The sequence below is a fragment of the Acomys minous genome (assembly GCF_964271855.1).
Source record: "Acomys minous genome assembly, chromosome: 10".
Taxonomy (NCBI): Eukaryota; Metazoa; Chordata; class Mammalia; order Rodentia; family Muridae; genus Acomys; species Acomys minous.
The window spans coordinates 21253720-21272725 of NC_140491.1; the positions used below are offsets into that span (position 1 = coordinate 21253720).

The 19006-nt window shown below is 40.6% G+C and overlaps 1 protein-coding gene across 2 annotated transcripts in view; it reads right to left on the bottom strand.

Annotated features, from left to right (window-relative positions):
* SLIT2 (slit guidance ligand 2) overlaps window positions 1–19006 on the bottom strand; it is a 339504-nt gene that overhangs the window by 52608 nt on the left and 267890 nt on the right. For both annotated transcript variants that reach the window (XM_084798055.1, XM_084798054.1), the window contains 5 exons: window positions 18849–18917; window positions 16854–16925; window positions 16013–16084; window positions 14432–14503; window positions 11602–11765 (listed from right to left, as the gene is read on the bottom strand). In XM_084798055.1, coding sequence (XP_084654181.1) covers window positions 11602–11765; window positions 14432–14503; window positions 16013–16084; window positions 16854–16925; window positions 18849–18917 — 449 coding nt within the window. The remainder of the gene's footprint in view (window positions 1–11601; window positions 11766–14431; window positions 14504–16012; window positions 16085–16853; window positions 16926–18848; window positions 18918–19006) is intronic.

The following is a 19006-nucleotide window of genomic DNA, read 5'->3' on the forward strand; positions in this document are numbered from 1 at the left end:
AAGGTTCCGAGAGGTATGTTCTATCATCTCTTTGGGGTTGATATTTCAAAGCTGTCTCCATCTACAGTCGGGGCTATAGAGGCTTTTGGTTTCTTTTTTGTGGCAATTGTGCTATTTTTCCTCCTTATGTGCTGCTGCCCATCCCTTCGGCGGGGGTTTTAGTTTTATGAAGCCGTAATTAGCTGGGGTCGTAAATAAGCCCTGGCCAGCTCCCTCCTCCCTAGCTAGTCCTGTGAAGCCATAATCAACCTAATATGGGTGCATCACACTCGGTGGCACTGTCGTTACAGACACTCCTGAGAGAGCGAGATTTAAAACTCTCTACGCGCGTATTACGAAACTTCTGTAAGGAGGTAGATCGCATCGCTCCTTGGTACTCTATATCAGGCTCCCTGACGGTCCCATCATGGGAAAAGTTGGGGAAAGAGATTGAAGCAGCTGCCAGGGAGGGCCGAGTAGCCGGCCCCACAGAAAGTGTCTGGCAACTTATCCATTCTTGCCTAACGGACAAGCCTCATACTCGACTGGTAAAAGCTAGTCAACATGCCCTCAGGGAGTTACAGGATAGTCTATCAGAAACGGAACCAGAGAGGCGCCAGGATGAAAAAGGTAAAAAAGACATGTCAAAAAAGAAGGTCTCCTTGAGATTTCAAAAATCTCAAGAAGACTTAGGAGAGGGAAAGAACGCCCTGGGTGAGATGGGAGCAGGACAGTCATCTAGCAAATCTAAGCCTCTGTATCCTCCCTTAAAGGAGTTAGAGGCTCTTGAGCTGGATAGTTCCAGTTCAGACGAACACCTCAGCTCATCAGAAGAGGTGGGCTTAGAGGAAGAGGCAGCTCGGTACGAAAGTGAACGGTACCGCCCTGACGACACGCCTACCATTAAGTCTGTGGGCGTCTCAAGTAGGAAGCGCAATCTTACATTTTCTGGGGTGGGGACTCGCCCTAGTGCCCCAACACATCTGGGGGACCATAATGCACCACCGCCCTATGCGGCCCCCCCTCATAGATCCTTCTTTTCAAAACAGGATCAAAAGTTGCTGGCACAAGCCTTCCCTGTTTTTCAACAAGAAGGGGAAGGTGGCGGCCGAATTCATGCACCTGTCGAATTTAAAGATATTAAAGAGCTTGCAGAATCGGTGAATAAATATGGGGTTGATGCTAATTTTACAATTATGCAACTTGAGAGGCTTGCCACCTCTCACATGACTCCTGCTGATTGGGAGAATGTTGTAAAATCTGTACTCCCCTCAATGGGACAATATATGGAATGGAAAGCCTTATGGCATGATGCTTCCATGGTTCAGGCCAGGGCCAATGCGAATGCACAAGGCAATCAAAGGGAATGGAACTTTAATCTGTTGACTGGTCAAGGTCCTTATGCAGATGATCAAATAAATTTCGATTGGGGAGTTTACGATCAAATATCGAGGGCGGCTATCCGTGCATGGAAGTTGCTATCCAAAAAGGGGGAAGCAGGAGGAAATCTTACAAAGGTTATACAAGGTCCTCAGGAAACATTTTCAGACTTTGTTGCCAGAATGACAGAAGTCGCCAGCAGAATTTTTGGAGACCCTGAAAGGGTTAAGCCACTGATTGAGCAGTTAGTCTTTGAGAATGCTAGCCCCGAATGTAAAGCAATTATAACGCCCAGAAGAAATAAGGGATTGACTGATTGGATCAAAATTTGTAGAGGAACCGGAGGCCCACTTACAAACGCCGGTCTTGCTGCTGCCATCCTACAAGGGCAGGGCCGTCCCCGTATGGGCTCACGGCCTACATGCTTTAATTGTGGAAAGCCCGGCCATTTAAAAAAAGACTGCCGAGTTTCTTCTGAAAAAAGAATTCCAGGCCTCTGTACAAAATGCAAAAAAGGGTATCATTGGGCTAATGAGTGTCGCTCTGTTAGAGACATTCAGGGCAGACTCATTCAGCATGATAGGACTACTGATAAAGCGGAGGTCAATTCAAAAAACGGCTATCAGGGCCCCAGATCCCAGGGCCCCAAGAAGTATGGGACACAACGCAACACGGAAATGCTCGCCGAGCAACGCGAGGCTCCGCAGGATTGGACCTCTGTGCCACCTCCTCATTCTTACTAATACCATCTATGGGCATCCAGCCGGTCCCAGTGAACTTCCGGGGTCCATTGCCACCTAATAGTGTAGGACTCATTCTGGGCCGCCCCTCACTTGCCTTAAAAGGGCTGATTGTCCATCCAGGAGTGGTGAACCAAAATAGCTCAACAGAACTTCAAGTTCTTTGCTCTAGTCCCCTAGGTGTTTTTTCCATCTCCCCAGGGGATCGCATAGCACAACTATTATTACTACCAAGTCTTCATGACACCCTCCCCTCTACCGGATCGCCTGGAGGAGAAGGTTCCTTTGGCACTTCAGGTACTGACTCAGCCTATCTGGTCATGAACCTGAAGAGTAGACCTACCCTGCAGTTGCAGGTTGAAGGCAAGAAATTTACAGGAATCCTGGATACTGGGGCAGATAGGAGTATTATCTCTTCAGAATGGTGGCCCACAGCATGGCCCACCACAAAGTCTAGTCACTCATTACAGGGCCTTGGATACGAATCCTGCCCTGCCATTAGCTCCAAATCTCTGTCTTGGCAATCAGAGGAGGGAATAAAAGGCAGTTTTATTCCCTACGTCCTCCCTCTGCCAGTTAACTTATGGGGGAGAGACATCCTACAGGATCTAGGCCTAACCCTTACAAATGAATATTCAACACAAGCTATTGACATGATGCACAGAATGGGCTACATGGAGGGTAAAGGACTAGGGAAGCAAGAGCAAGGGAGATTGAGCCCTATCCCACAAAAAGGGAAGATTAACAGACAAGGCCTGGGTTTTCCCTAGCCGCCATTGAGGGTTCCATACCCATACCCTGGCTTACGGAGGAAAGCATATGGGTTCCTCAATGGCCTTTATCCTCCGAAAAACTTAGGGCAGCTAATGTATTAATCAAAGAACAAATAGATTTGGGTCATTTAGAATCTTCCACCTCGCCATGGAACACTCCAATTTTTGTCATTAGGAAAAAATCAGGCAAATGGCGACTGCTTCATGACCTGCGTGCCATTAATGCTCAGATGCGCCTCTTTGGATCAGTACAGAGGGGCCTCCCTTTACTTTCGGCCTTGCCAAAAGACTGGAAAATGATTATTATAGATATTAAGGATTGTTTTTTCTCTATTCCCTTGTGCCCTCAAGATAGACAAAGATTCGCTTTCACCCTTCCCGCTGTTAACCACTCAGAACCAGACAGGCGATACCAATGGAAGGTGCTACCCCAAGGCATGGCCAACAGCCCCACTATGTGTCAACTTTTTGTACAACAAGCGCTAGAGCCTGTTAAAAGTCTCTTTCCATCCTTACTCTTGTTACATTATATGGATGACATTCTCATGTGCCATCAAACCCTGACCGTTTTACAGGCTTCCTACCCTGTGTTGGTCCGGACTCTAAGACAGTATGGACTGTTTCTAGCCTCTGAAAAGGTGCAAATCTCAGAGATAGGGTCATTCTTGGGGTCTACTATCCACCCTGACAAGATTGTACCACAGAAGTTAGAAATACGCAAAAACCATTTACATACCTTGCATGATTTTCAGAAACTCATAGGAGACATTAACTGGCTTCGACCATTTCTAAAAATTCCGTCCATAGATTTAAAACCTCTATTTGATATCTTGGAAGGTGACCCACACATCTCCTCTCCCAGAAGTTTGACAGCAACAGCCAATAAGGCTCTCACCCTGGTGGAAAAGGCACTGCAAGATGCACAACTGCAACGTATAGATGTCACTAAGACATTTGACCTGTGCATATTTAAAACTCAACAACTTCCTACTGCAGTTCTATGGCAGGAGGGACCACTTTTATGGATCCACCCTGGTATTTCTCCTGCAAAGATCATTGATTGGTATCCTGATGCTATAGCGCAGCTTGGTCTCAGGGGATTAAAAGCTGCTTTAACACATTTTGGCAGGGAGCCTTCCACATTAGTTGTGCCCTACACAGCTCAGCAAGTCCAGGTTTTGGCTGGTACTTCAGACTCCTGGGCAATCCTTCTTACTTCCTTTCATGGGTCCATAGACAATCACTATCCGAAGCACCCAATCTTACAATTTCTCTCGAACCAAGCCATAATCTTTCCAAAAGTTACCTCCGTATCACCCTTACCTAATGGAATTGACGTCTATACAGATGGCTCCAAAACAGGCATAGGAGCCTATGTGGTACAGGGCAAGGTTACCACCATTCATTACCCTGAGACATCACCTCAAATTGTGGAATGTCTGATTGTTGTGAAGGTATTAGAAACCTTTCACCAACCATTAAATATAATTTCAGATTCAGCCTATGTGGTTAATGCTGTTAAAATTCTAGAAACGGCTGGAATGATTAGACAAACCAGTCGGTTAGCTCAACTTTTTGCCAGAATACAGCGACTCCTTGTTTCCAGGCACAATCCCATTTATATCACTCATATCAGGGCACACTCGGCCTTACCAGGACCGATGTCTCATTTTAATGATTTGGCGGATCGAGCGACAAAGCTAATAGCAGCCGCACTACGCCCTCCGGTGGAAGCAGCAAGAGACTTCCACAGAACCTTTCATGTGACAGCTGAAACCTTACGACAACGGTTTGGCATCACCAGGAAGGAAGCCAGAGAGATTGTCACCCAATGCCAGAACTGCTGTCAATTCCTACCTGTGCCTCATGTGGGCATAAATCCTCGTGGGATAAGACCCTTACAAATCTGGCAAATGGACGTTACTCACGTCCATTCCTTTGGCAGGCAACAGTTTCTACACGTCTCTGTAGACACATGTTCAGGTATATTAGTTGCTACCCCATTAACTGGTGAGAAGGCCACACACGTGATCCAACACTGCCTAGAGGCATGGAGTTCCTGGGGTAAGCCAAAAATTCTAAAAACAGACAATGGGCCTGCATATACTTCTCAAAAATTTGGCCAATTCTGCCGCCAAATGGAAATTACACATTTGACTGGCCTGCCTTACAATCCACAAGGCCAAGGCATTATAGAACGTGCCCACCGCACACTCAAGTCTTATCTTCTTAAACAGAAAGGGGGTATAGAGGAAGCTCTGCCCTCAGTGCCACGCGTGGTAGTATCCATGGCACTCTTTACTTTAAACTTCCTGAATATGGATGATCATGGGCTCACAGCAGCCGAACGTCACTATGAGGAACCAACTAGGCCAAAAGAGCTTGTTAAATGGAAGGACGTCCTGACAGGACAATGGAAAGGCCCGGATCCTATTTTAATAAGATCCAGGGGAGCTGTTTGTGTTTTCCCGCAGGAAGAAAGCGCCCCATTCTGGCTGCCGGAGAGATTGACGAGGAAGATCCTGTTGGATGACTCGACCCATCACCATGAGGAAGCTCCAGATGGCTCGCTGGGTTCCCCTCCTGACCCTGATGACGGTGACGGGGGAGCCTCGCTGGGGAATCATGACCACATTCCCGCTGCCCATGCCTGTGATGCATGATGCAAAAGTTTTCCCCCGGTTTTTCACCACAAATAAAACCTTGGGATTGGCATTCCTGCCCATGGATGACCAGATTCATCATGTAAATAACAACAGGACTTTTTCCCTACTGGGAAGTCTGTGCTTTGTCATTGTTCAATCCCTCAATGACAGTACTAGCTGCATCCCACTTTACAATCAGTCTGCAGCCTGGCTCCAGGCACCCTCTTGGGGAGATAAACATGATATAGTGAGTAATGCTACAGTTCTATCCGGATGGTGGCCGGCTGGGACAAAACGGACTGTACCCCTCTCTCAGCCAAAATTGGCCCCCTTTTGCAGAGGAACAATGACAGATGACCTTCTTTTGCCCTGGACAGGCTGCCAGGCTCGGGAAGCCTCATGGACCGTCACAAATTACTTTTCCTTTTCCCCTAACATCAATACGTATTTTAACAGCACCTTTGCAGGATATAATTTTACATATATGGATCCTGCACGAAGCAATATTAACCCCTTTGATCAATGGCTCCTCTGTGGAGTAAATGGGAGCTGCACTGACTTATCTCCTGTAGTCATGTCAAAAGGAGGTTTTGCAGCCAAGGGCCAATTGCAGTTTGATTGGACAGGGAAAGTCTCTGGCGCTGGTAGGTTCTTCTGGACCTCCAGTGTAAAATCCTATAAGGACTTTAAAAGGACAAATTTTGTGCCTACCCCAATATGTGTGTGGCCCCCATTTGTTTGGATTATAAGTAACAGTAGTACTATTCATTCAAACACCCTGAGTTGTACCCCCTCTACTTGCTTTTATGCCTTATGTTGGAATGCCTCTGCTCATTCCTTTGCTATGGTAGCTCGTTTACCCAGATTTGTTCCAGTACCTGTGGAGGCACCCAACAGTCTCAGCTTGTTTAGAGTAAAGAGAGATTTTGGAATTTCAGCAGTTATTGTGGGCATTATTGCAGCCTCAGCAGTGGCCGCCTCTGTCACTGCTTCTGCTCTTGCGTTGTCTACTTCTGTACAGACAGCAGAAACCATTAATGATTTGTCTGCCGCAGTAACCTCAGCTCTTGACGAGCAGGTCTCAGCCAATTCACAGATTTTGGGAGGCCTAATGTTGGTTAACCAACGTATTGATCTAGTCCAAGAACAACTAGATATTTTATGGCAAATGGCCCAACTGGGTTGTGAACAAAAGTTGTCTGGCCTCTGCATTACTTCCATACAGTATGAAAATTTTACTCGAGCAGCTAACCTCTCGAAGGCCCTTTCTCAATTCCTGTTGCAGAATTGGACAGCCGAATTTGAGGAGACCCTCCGGAAGCTAAGATTCGCCATTGTCCAAGTGAACTCGACCCGCCTGGACCTATCCCTCACGGAGGGGCTCTCTTCCTGGATTTCCTCTGCTCTTTCTTACTTCAAAGAGTGGGCGGGGGTGGCTTTTTGGGGTTTTGCCCTTACTGTGGGAGCGGTGCTCTTATTTTGGATGGTCTACAAGGTCAAAGCCCAACAAAACCGTGACAAGATGGTGATTGCACAGGCACTCATGGCATTGGATCAGGGGTCCCCCCCAGACTTTTGGCTCGCCTTGCTCAAAAAATAAACCTCTGGTACGACCACTTAACAGCCCATGCACCCTTAGGACTATGTCCATTGCACAAGGTTGGGTGTTTCCTGGTCCTGCTTGCCAGATTTGGATTTGGGGTTTACCCCTGTGATGATGGCCCTTCCCCATCAGTTTAGCCATGGGATCAGCTCTTGCACCCCAACGGGTTTTCACCCATTGCACTTGGGAGAGTGATCAATTTGGCTGACCTCAGCTCTTGCACCTCAGCGGGGCTCGTTCCCCATTGCACCTGAGAGAGTGGTGGTCATATTTGGCTCGGGAATATGTGCCTTGATCAGCAAACTCAGAATAATGAGCTTGCCTTGATTGGACATCTTAGCCCCAGTCTTCTTTGGGAGGCCTCATCCTAGGGTGGCCCATTTCTCTGAATCTGCCTTCTTCATTTAGTAATTAAGAGGGGGAGATGTGGAGAGCCGCGCTCTGAATTGGCGCCAATTTCCTATCTCCTTTGTCTGGGATGAGCCTAATAAACGAGTCAGTGCGCATGCGACAGCTGTACAGCCAGGCTTGATCACCGCCCAGCCCGGGGCGTCATAGTTGGTGAAGACCTAATAGCCAATCCGTTTCGCACACGCTGCCCCGTGGCCGCGGGACCTACTTAAGCAGGGCACCCTTTGTGCTCTGCGTCTTCCTCCTTCATTGTTCAATAAAAGTTGTCTGCAGAAGGATCCTGGCTCCCGCGTCTTTCTTGCTGGCAAGGAGGCTGCGCGGGACACCTTGGTGCTGGGGACTGAAATGAGGAGTCTGGGCATCCTAAGCAACTAACTTATCAATGATCCCCTCAGTTCTGTTTTTATATATATTTTTTCTTCTTGGGAAAGGGTACTACTTTTTGTCTAAGTAACTCAGGTAGGGTTGAGAACTCCTTGCCTCAGCACGCTGAGTAAATGGGATTATAAGTCTGTACCAGTAGGTCCTGATGAAGCAATTGTATATGTTTGTAATTTTCCTGTCTGGTTTGAACGTCTATCTCTGAAACACCTATGTATCTCACCCTTGTCCTTTTTGCAACAGGGTCCGACTCTCAGACCCTGTGGCCACCTGCAAAAACCTCCTGATAGCCTTCTGCTATCACTACAATTTCATCATTGTTTGATCTAGCTAGATATTACTTATGTATGTCCAGCTTATACACATTTCTATCGCCAAGATTCCATATAAACTAACTTTGTATTAAGCAGCCTCACACAAATAGAAGTTTAATTATCATTTCCTGGATCCTTAGCGTGTTGCAATGCTGCCTTATAATTTGTAGCTACCCAAAGTCCAAAAATATTTGTTAAATGATTAAAAGAAGACATCACATATTTCCAATCAAGTACTTACTGTTTAGTACATTTGAACAGCTAATGAGTATCTGTCAAATGAAGGAGTGGATGATTTAGCTGTGTATATGGATGTATTTTGCTAAACTAGGAGCTTTAAGATGATATTTAAAATTAACAATGACAACAATGCACACTGATTTTCTTAGTGAAAAACTAGCAATAGGAGAGGCAAAAGTCTCTTTTTATGATTAAAGAATGCTTGATCTTGTCAGTGTTAATGAGTAGAGGATAAGCATGTGATTGCAAGGGCAGCTTATGATCCTGAACCATCATTTTCTTACTCAAGAATGCTCTCACATGGTCACTAACTAAATATTTTAGGAACATCTATTTTATCTATTCATTTTCTTAATGTCATAAAAATGTGACTTTTCCATATAGGAAATATAATGCAAATATGTATTTTAATTAAAATCAAATACATAAAATAATATAGATATTTTCCTACAGAAAAATTACATGTACATATGTAAATACACATGTCTTTAAACAAAGATGATTTATTTTCTTCTTATAATTTGATTACATATTGTTAAATCTTAAAATGAAAGGTTAGACTTAGCAAACTGTCACGAATGAAAGAAAAACATTTTACACTGGCATACAAATGGGGGAGTTAAGTTCAAATATGAAAATATCAAATTATAAAATATTTAAAGCCACATGATTTTACTGCTTTCAAGCTCATAAAGCATGAAATCTCATAGGACAGGACCCAAGAGATTTCCCTGAGTGGTCTGTTCCAATAATAGATTAGAATATGCTACCTTCAGCCAAACAAAACATCACTGGAGAGAGTTCTCAACTTTTTTTTCTCACTATACTTTTGTAGCAAGGCTGTAAGCTTACTGATATTAATGGTTCTTGTAAAAATATTTTCTGCTGAAACTTCTAAGAGAAGCAGTAGTGAGTTCTGACTTTACAGATTGATCATTCAAACCGTGACTCCTTTACTCTGAATCAGTTACTGTATCTCAAAACGGAAGTGCACAGTACTTTCACAGGAACCATGTAAAGATAAATTGTTCAAGAATAGAGTGAAACACTCCATACTCTGTGAAAACTCATTATTAGTATATACTATTAAGGGGCAGTGCAGTGCACTAAGTGAAATGCTGCTTTTGTTTCTGTTAAAATTAGCTAATCTTTCTTGATTTAAAAAAAATTATTCCTGCTCAAGGATGTTGTCTGATTGTATTTGTTGGTGTCTTGGAATGTAAGAGTAATGCAATTAAGTGCACAGTTACTGGGTGATTTCTCTGTGCAAGGCAGTGTGATTTGTGTATTTCCAGTCATTTCATCTTTGTGAAGTATGGTCTCTCTCTCTCTCTCTCTCTCTCTCTCTCTCTCTCTCTCTCTCTCTCTCTCTCTGATTGTGCATGTGTAGTATGATTACACTTATGTTTATGTGTGTGCATCGGCCTGTGGAGGCCAGAGGCTAATGTTGGTTTTCCTTCCTCCCTCTGTTTAGAGACAGGGTTTTTCACTAGACTGGCTGATAAGTTCCAGGGCTCTGCTTGTCTCCACACTGACAGAGCTACCCACCATGTGTAATTTCACTCAGACACTAAGTATGCACACTCTGGTTCCCATGCCTATTGTCACAAGTATTCACCAGGGTATACTAGAGAATTTTGTGATTGAGCTATTTCCGAGTCTGCTCCTTGTTTTCCTTGAAAGGGTCTTTCAGTATCCAGGAATTTGCCAAGTACACTAGGCTAGACGACCAACAAGCTTCGGGATCCATCTTCCCAGTTCTAAGGATTATAATCAATGACCGACAAGCCTCAGAATCTATCTTCCTAGTTCTAGGGATTATAATCAAGTGCTTCTGTGCCTGGTTTGTTTGCTTGCTTGTTTGTTTGTCTTGATGTGCTTTGTTACATGTGTTCATGATATTGAACTTGAGTCTTTGTTCTTGCAAGGCTACCTAATCAATCTCCTCAGCCTTGGCACTAGCTTAATCTTAAAAGTCTTTCACATTCTCATATTATAGAGTCTCATGTCTATTTATTTATAGATGAGGAAACTGAGGCCCAGATTGGTTAAGCCACAGAGTGAGATTTTCCTAACTACTGGATAATTAAGCTGTGATTTAACCAGCCAGGGTACAGTTTGCAGCTCAAGAGCTAAGCCACTACACAGTATTGCTTACTTAATTATGTTTTTCTTCCTGCATAAATGGTCAAGTTTTAGAAGCTTATGTTTTTGGCAGTGTATGTAAATGTGAGAGGGACTGACCACACCACAAACTGCTCTGAATTCCATAATACCTACAATTTACATTTTCTGATTTTACATTTAGAAGTATCAATAATTTTTCCTTTCTAGTACTTCAGAATGGGTTTTTAAAAATATACACAAGTTAAGAAGAATGGCAAAAGTTACCAACTAAATCTACATATTTGATTTCCCCAAATGGATTGATATATAAGTCTATCGTTATTAGGTCTATACCTGGTGACCAATGGTTCAGTTTATTTCTTCTTGAAAAAAATAAACACTTTATTACTGTTTACATTTCCCCATTTAGATTTTTCCTATTTAATACTATGAATGTCTGGAGTACTATTCTTAGAATGAGAGAATAAAATTACATTTATCATAAAAAATACTATTTAGAATCTATAAGTACATCAACAAAGGGACAAGTAAGGGAAGAAATGGGAGTAGATGCAAGCATGAGAGAACACTGACACAGGAAATCTTGGCACGGGGAGGGGGAGCAGCAGGAATGCCTGGCTAGAACACTAGGAGGCTTGGTTCTGTTCTCCTTACCTGGGATTAGGAAGCCACAGGGCCCTGGCAGCCCTAAGAGCAGGGGCACATTCAGACAAAGCAAAAGCAAAACATTTTATTTGTTAGAGACTAAGAAAGCCATTTCCAATTTGTACATGTCTACCTACATTTTCAGGAGAGTGTATTCATTCTAACGGAGCTAAAATGGAACTGAAAAGCTCAGTTGTTTAACTGGGAATCACAGGAGATGGCTTACCTTGTTCAAGAAGATGGGCTGAGAACACAAACTCTTTCCCACCTAGACCTTGGGAGTTTACTCACAAATACTGCCCTTTCTGTGGTGACCAGTGTAGGGAGGGGTTCAGAAGTCGTGTAAACAGTTAAGAGCCCTACCTTGACATGCAAATTTTTTGGAGGGAGTTGTGAGTAACAGTTTATCTGCCATTTCTCCAGGACCGGCACAGCGGGCAATTCCAGGTTCCTTATATTCCGACTTCACCCAGTCGGATAACCACTGCATGTCACAATCACAGTAAAGAGGGTTGGCTCCAATTGCTCTGGAAAAAGAACACCACAAAAGCACACATACACACACACACACAAGTATGGAAGCATTGTTATTTCCTAACGCAACAGATTCACAGTGATGCTCAGTAGAAAATCCCTATGGATTTGTTGATGACAACAACTTAGAAGAAAATGGAGAAACTGCAGGTTTCCACTTTCCTTATTTTTGTGGGGCTGGGATAAATAATGTTAACACTTTCTTGGCCTTCACAAGGTCTCTTTACAGAGAGACGCATTTATCTTGGGTCTAAGAACATCTAAGGGGTGGTTAGTATTTTCTGAGTGCCTCAATTGGTCACTGAGAACTCAGTTAGGATGCAAGGTGCTGTGTACTCCAGTATAAACAGGGATTCGTTCCTGACCCACAAAGAACTCCCATTTCTAAGAAGACTGGCTATAGACAAACAGATGCAATCCTCAGGAAAAGCTACATAGCAGAAACATATACTGTGAATGAGCAGGCTGGCCTCTCCGAGAGGGGCTAGTGGGTACAAAAGTCTACACTACTTGGGTTCATTAAGTAAGTGGCAAAGGTCAGGAATATTGCTCCAGGGAAAGGACCACTATAAAGAAAAATGAAGCCCACTCTCCAGCACTGATTCACTCCTTAGTTGGTCTGCCATTTCCTGTTCTTCCATTTTAGAATCCTGGATTTAGTTACACAAATACTACTAATAATAGAGGAGTCATAAGGAAGGCGGCTAGCACTGATGATGTCATTGCAATCTGCAGGATCTGGGCTAACCCATTTTTACAGATTATCTTACTTTATTAATATAGTAATATGTGAGGCTAATATTAATAATGACTTATCATTATTAATTAGTAGGTTCACCAATGGGCTGAAAACCATGACTGGACACAAGAGGTGGGTATATAAGGCAGTTTTCCAAAGCTCAGTTACCCTCTGATTAGCTACAGAGCTGTGAAATTTAATTGTAATCTATTACATTCAATTTGTAGAGAGTCCTCTAAAATATATTTGCAATATCACAACACCTTACATTGTATGAATAAATATATAAATTGAATCAACATAAGAATGCAGTAAATGTTTCCTTTGCATTTCGAATCAAAGCATGAGCAAAATGGTGTTTCTTGATTCACTTGATTTTTGCTGACCTTTCCTAACGCGCTCCTGAGTTAGAAGAGAGAGAAGTGAGCGAGAAGAGCTGTTAATGATCCTCAGAGTGAAAGACAAATGGATAACTGAGAAGCAAGGCTGAACAGGGACAGGACAGAGACACTTTGAACTGGATCACCGTCGTGGGGAGAGCCACATAACGAACTGTTTGCTCAGGTCACACAGGACTCATGCTGTGTGGCCTTCTTTGATCCATGACCCTAAATCTATTTCCTCCTTTGTGTAGCATTCTCTCTGAGAGCAGAAGCCACACCCCTACAATCAATGGTGTTTCATACTGCATCTTGTGAGAGCACATCTGAGATGTTTACAGAGAGGTCTTGATGTGGACCTTTAGAGAGAAAGATGCCGAGGCTCAAAAATGAAATCTTGCTTCTTGCAGCCTCTAGTCTAAAGAAATGAATACAAATGAGAGGCATCCATCCTATAAATGGACATATACAAACCATATTGATACCAGAGCTTCCAGAAAGCAAGTTCAGGTGAAATATGACTAAATATAGGATATTATTCTTTCACTGTCTTTCTATCTAAAATTTCAATGTGCTTTGAAATGTGTGAATCTTCTTGGGATCATACTGGCTCTGACATCCAGGCAGAACAAGGTAACCTCTATTATGCAACATTTGGCAACATCTCTATCATCTCAACATCATGCAAGTAAGCTCTCACATCTTAGACAGACCTCTTCTCTTCCTTCTAGCTTTGAGATGTCTTAATATTACATCTAGTATTAAGGTAAGGACAGAATTCTATAATGATTATATATATATATATATATATATATCATATATATGTGTCTGAATATATATGCATGCATATATATGTGTGCATTTGTATATATAATACTTTAAATTATATCTACATGTGTGTGTATATTATTTAAAATATAGTCATTTATTATAGCTTATATATGAATATATACATGAAAGCATACATCTTTTTTATGTGTATATATTCCATTTCTACCTGTATTTTTTATTGCAAATGTAAGTACGGAAGTAGAAGAGGATCACTGAGAGAGCACATACTAAGATATACGCCACAAAGCACACCAGACTATAAAATATTCAGTGGTGTCAGTACTGCACAGCGCCATGGTCAAAGCTAACTAATATATGCGGTATAAATGAATCCAGTTTGAGCAAATCATTTTATGGTTCGTGGAGGAAGTGGTACAAAGGACAGAGTTTCAGGAAGTAGAGTTAGATAAGTATCGGAGAGCAATGAGAAAAAATGGACAGTAAGGCTGGGGATCTGTGCTCATATATAAAAGACACTTCTGGCTGAGCAGAGACCACCCAACTGATGAAGACTGCCAGCCAAAAAAAAAAATGGATTGACATTTACTTATAGATGGCAAGGCATCCGCTGCGAAACTCTGTACATATTCTTTAATGATGAAATTGAGTACAGCTAATAGTTACAGCAAAGGAGCTGTAGAGGACTAGTCCAAACTTGATTAGCAGAGAGCATATGACCCCAGCAGTGCATCCATAGCCAGGTACTCACAAGTGGGATAAGGCTGAAAGGTCACTGAAGGCACCTTCAGGCACAACAGAAATGTCATTTCCATGTAGAGACCTAAAAGTGAGAAAGGAAGTTCAGAAGAATATTCCTACATGGACAAGGACTTCACTTTTATTATTAAACACTTAAGTCCATGGAAGAAAGTGATCTATTCCATAAGCTGTGTTTGAACAACAGGTAACCATTTAGGAAAACAAAAGCCAGCCCATTGCTCACATCATCTGCACAGAATAAATTCCCTATTGGAGAGTTAAATGTAAACCAAAATCAGCAACTCCTTAATAGAAAATATACTGTTCATATTATCGTGGGATGAGGCAACCTTTCTATGGTAAAATATGATTCTTGGGAATCAGAAAGAAAAAGAGTACTAAATATTTTTCAGTAAAACAGCTGTTAAAGACTTGTGTATAAGAAACTGGAGGATAAATATCATAATCCTAAAAGATAAAACATTTAATTCCTTAAGTAAAAGATGTAAAACCAATAGTGATTGCACACATGTCTATGTTCATAATGAAAAGAGTATCTAGCAGGTCATGGCTAACAACACAATCAGGCTTCCTCAGAACACACACTGCAGATGCTCAATAAACGCATAGTACTCATCAGCTACAGCCATTAGAAATACAAGCTAAAACTGTAAGATTTTTCATTCTGTCATAGAAAGAAAATTGATAAAATGTCCTAATATGACAAGTTTACAACAATGATTTTAAAAAAGAAGTTCTACTAAACTGTGGGTAGAAAAGAAAATTAAGTAATTGACACAATATTGTTTGGGAGGCAAGTTGACAGTTCTAGGACCATCCTGATAACACTGCCAGAACTCCATGAGGGGAGTCCCTTCTCATGTTGGAAAATTTGCACCAAGATAAAAATATAGATGGTTCATTTCAGTATTATAAGAAATAAGGATAATTTTTCATTATTCTAAATGATAATGAGGATGGTTAATAAAATTATATCTTTCAATTTAAAGAATACTCTGTACCTTTTAAACAGTTGAGAAAGAGCTACACATGGAAAAAGAGAAACAGTGTTAAATAAAAGTAGCTAATGGATGAATAAGAATGGATCCTACTCACAGATGTTAGGAGTTACATAACTGTCAGGATACAAAAATTAGAATATAGAAATATATACAAAGAACAAAGCCTGGAAGAATATACCAAACAAATACATTTCACCAAAAATATTCAAGTATAATGTAATTTCTAAAGACACTAAGTATTCTTATATTATTATAAATTAATTGGTGCTATGTGAAATGTATGTTTTAGTACTATAGCTTATCCATAAATGACTACCACAGCAACACACATTACAAAAGAGGAGGTTATGCTGTCTTATTCAAAGTGATTATACAATGATACCATATAAGACAATGATACCATATAAGACCATTTCCACATTCACAGTAAACTGTAACACATATATTAGGAAATCACCAAGAATAACAAAGTTATTCACATCACCCCGCCCCCCCAAAGAAAACAAAGAACAAAACCAGCTCGTAACTGAGATCCCTAAAAAGGTGCTTGTTGAATACAGGATGCTTACAATAACCGAAGAGACTTCAGTCCATCGAAGGTCCGAGGAGGGATACATCTCAGACGGTTGTAACTGAGAATTCTGTAAGCAGACACATGCCAGTTTATTTCACTTGAGAATCAAATAATATACAGATCCTAATTTAAAGCAAGCCACATCAGAAAACAGTTAACTGAGCAATTTATGAATTGACTCTGTTTATATATCGTTTACACTGCTCATCATCCTCTGACTGCTGTGTGATGGTTTGAAAGATAATGGGTCCTCAAAGGCTCCTAGATTTGAGTACTTGGTCCCCAGGGAATGGCACTATTTGAAATGATTAGGAGGTGGCCTGGTTGGAGGAAGTGTGTCATTGGCTTTGAAGTTTCAGAAAGCCCAAAGTCCAAAGTCCCTCTCTTCTGGGTGCCTGCAGATCCAGATGTAGAACTCTCAGCTGCTTCTCCAGTCCCATGTCTGCCTTTGTGCTCGAATTCTTCCTGCCATCATGACAATGGGCTAAACTTGTGAAACTCTAAGCAAGTCCCAGTTATATGCTTAAGAGTTGTCATCATCATCAGAGTGTCTTCTCAAAGCAATAGAACACTAAGACACCTTGAAGGCTTAGCTTAAGGATTTCTAATAAGTGTGTCATGATCTTAAAAAATATCTTTCTGCCTGTCTTATGCTAAACCCAACCTTTTGAGTAACTTTTATCTTTGTTGGTTATAGAAGATCTGTCTGTTTCTCTAGATGGTATTTATACTCTCTATAAGGTCCTAGATTCTCTCTTGTTCACCAGGAACCATCAAGGAAATCCTTTCCGCCCTAGGCATGAGTGAGTATTCAGTACCACACTTTTTTTACTCACAAAGTGAGAAGCTGGGTCATGTTGCTGAAGCTTTGATTGGAAAGGGTGCTTATTCGGTTGTTACTTAAGTCTCTAAAAGAGAAAAGTGAAGACATGGAACTTGCTATTAATGAGAATAATAAAAGAGTCATTATTAGAGTTAGGAATAAGCCATCAACTTTACAGTCCCATTAGTTCTCCATTGACATACATGTCCTCAAATACACATGTTCAAATTTTCCAATTGGAGCAGTCCTTAAGTTAGTTATATTCAAATTGTCATCATAAAAACACCTGTGATTTGGACCTTGGCTAAATCACTGACATTCTGGAGGGTCTCAATAAATATTTAATGAATAAGTAAAGTTGTTGAATGTTGCTATCTGTTTCAGAATGCATATTATATTTTTAACCATATACATATTATGTGGATATTATAATATTCTTATTATATGTATGATTATATATGTAATGATATATATTTTTTCATCTACATATCTTTAATATATACTTCCTATATACATATAATCATTATAATTAGCCATTATTTTTCCTGGAGCAAGATCTAACACATGAATAAATTAAAGATTAATAAGAGAAAATGGACACCTATTCTTGTACTTAAATTGGAAAATATGAGTAAAATAGATGCACAGAATTATGAAAGTGATATGAACATTATAGGAGCTTTATAATCCATATTTTAAATGTTAAAATTCTATGCCTAAATTTAAAAAAGTTATATACATGTTTACATAGTGGGTCAGTAATTAATAAACATTTCTAGATCTACAGATCACATTTTTAATTCATTTTAAGTAATCATGTGTTCTTTCATAAATGATCCAAAGCTGTTAAAATTACCTTCTCAAAATCACAGCTAGTTTATAACTCTTCTAAATAGATTTGGTCTTATTATACATAGGATAACTCAAAGTAGAATAAGGTATGGTCAATGTATTTTTTCCTTAGGTAGGCCATTTGTCATTCACATGGCCTATAATAATTTCCACTTGGATTTACCATATTTTATGGAAAATGGAGAGACCAACAGATTCTTGCCTCAGTGAACATAAACCATGTAATAATTTCTTCTTTTGAACTCTATGGGACTCACTACTTAAGAATAAAGGTTATTCTAGGTAACTTAGCCATCTGCCATCAACAATAGAAAATAAATAAAATAACAACAACGATAACACATATACATTAAAATCTCTTATTTTTTTTATTTCTCTGTGTGCTATGAAGTATTATCAGTCACTATCAAGGCTACTCTAAAGTGTGAAATTATATGTAACAGAATTATGTCTGTTTTTAAAATGATGTGTGAAATAGATCAATTTGTTTATAGATTTAAACGTCTCCTTGCTTTTGTGTCTTACATTCAAATTGTCACCACAAAGTCATTTCATTCACTGAAAAGGAAACGACTTATTTTACAAAGACAGAAATCTAAGCTGAATAAAGAATCACTATCTTGAAATTTATACTCAAAATGTCAGGATCTTTGTCTAGCTCAATTATATAGGGGACAACTCCACATGCTTGCATAAAATGAACTATAATATTTATAGCTTCTCAAATTACTTTAACTTATCTCATATAAAAAAAGTCAAGTAAAGCATATATTTGTAGCAATATTTTGGCCATAATTTGTTTGCCATATAAAATATTTTCCCACTGTCTTTATGACTTATAATAATAAGTAGCCTCTTTTTGTAACAATAAAGCACTAAGTTTTACTGTTTGAATACTTAAAAAAAAGCACTTAGACAAAAAAAAGCACTGTATCCTTGCTTGTTTGGATAGAGGAGCTTTTCCTAAAACACTACATCAGCCTACTGATATTCAATAGAGATGTAGCTAGTGATCCGGAACCACAGTGATCGAGCAGAAGAGCGGATCACTCTAAGTGATTTATGTCACCTGAAAGGCCCTCTAAATCTTCTGCCGCTTGCCATTCCCATTTTACTGAACTAAAATAAGCTAAATATGGGAAAATATTCTACTCACATAAGTGTTAAATGTTTGTAGTTAGAGAGTTCCTTGGGGACCAGTGTAAACTGGTTCCCATCCAGGTACCTAGAAACAAGGACATAACAAGGTCAGCATGTAAAAGAAGAGTGGGAATCACAAAGCAAATGAACAATACTTAATTTGAACAGACATGA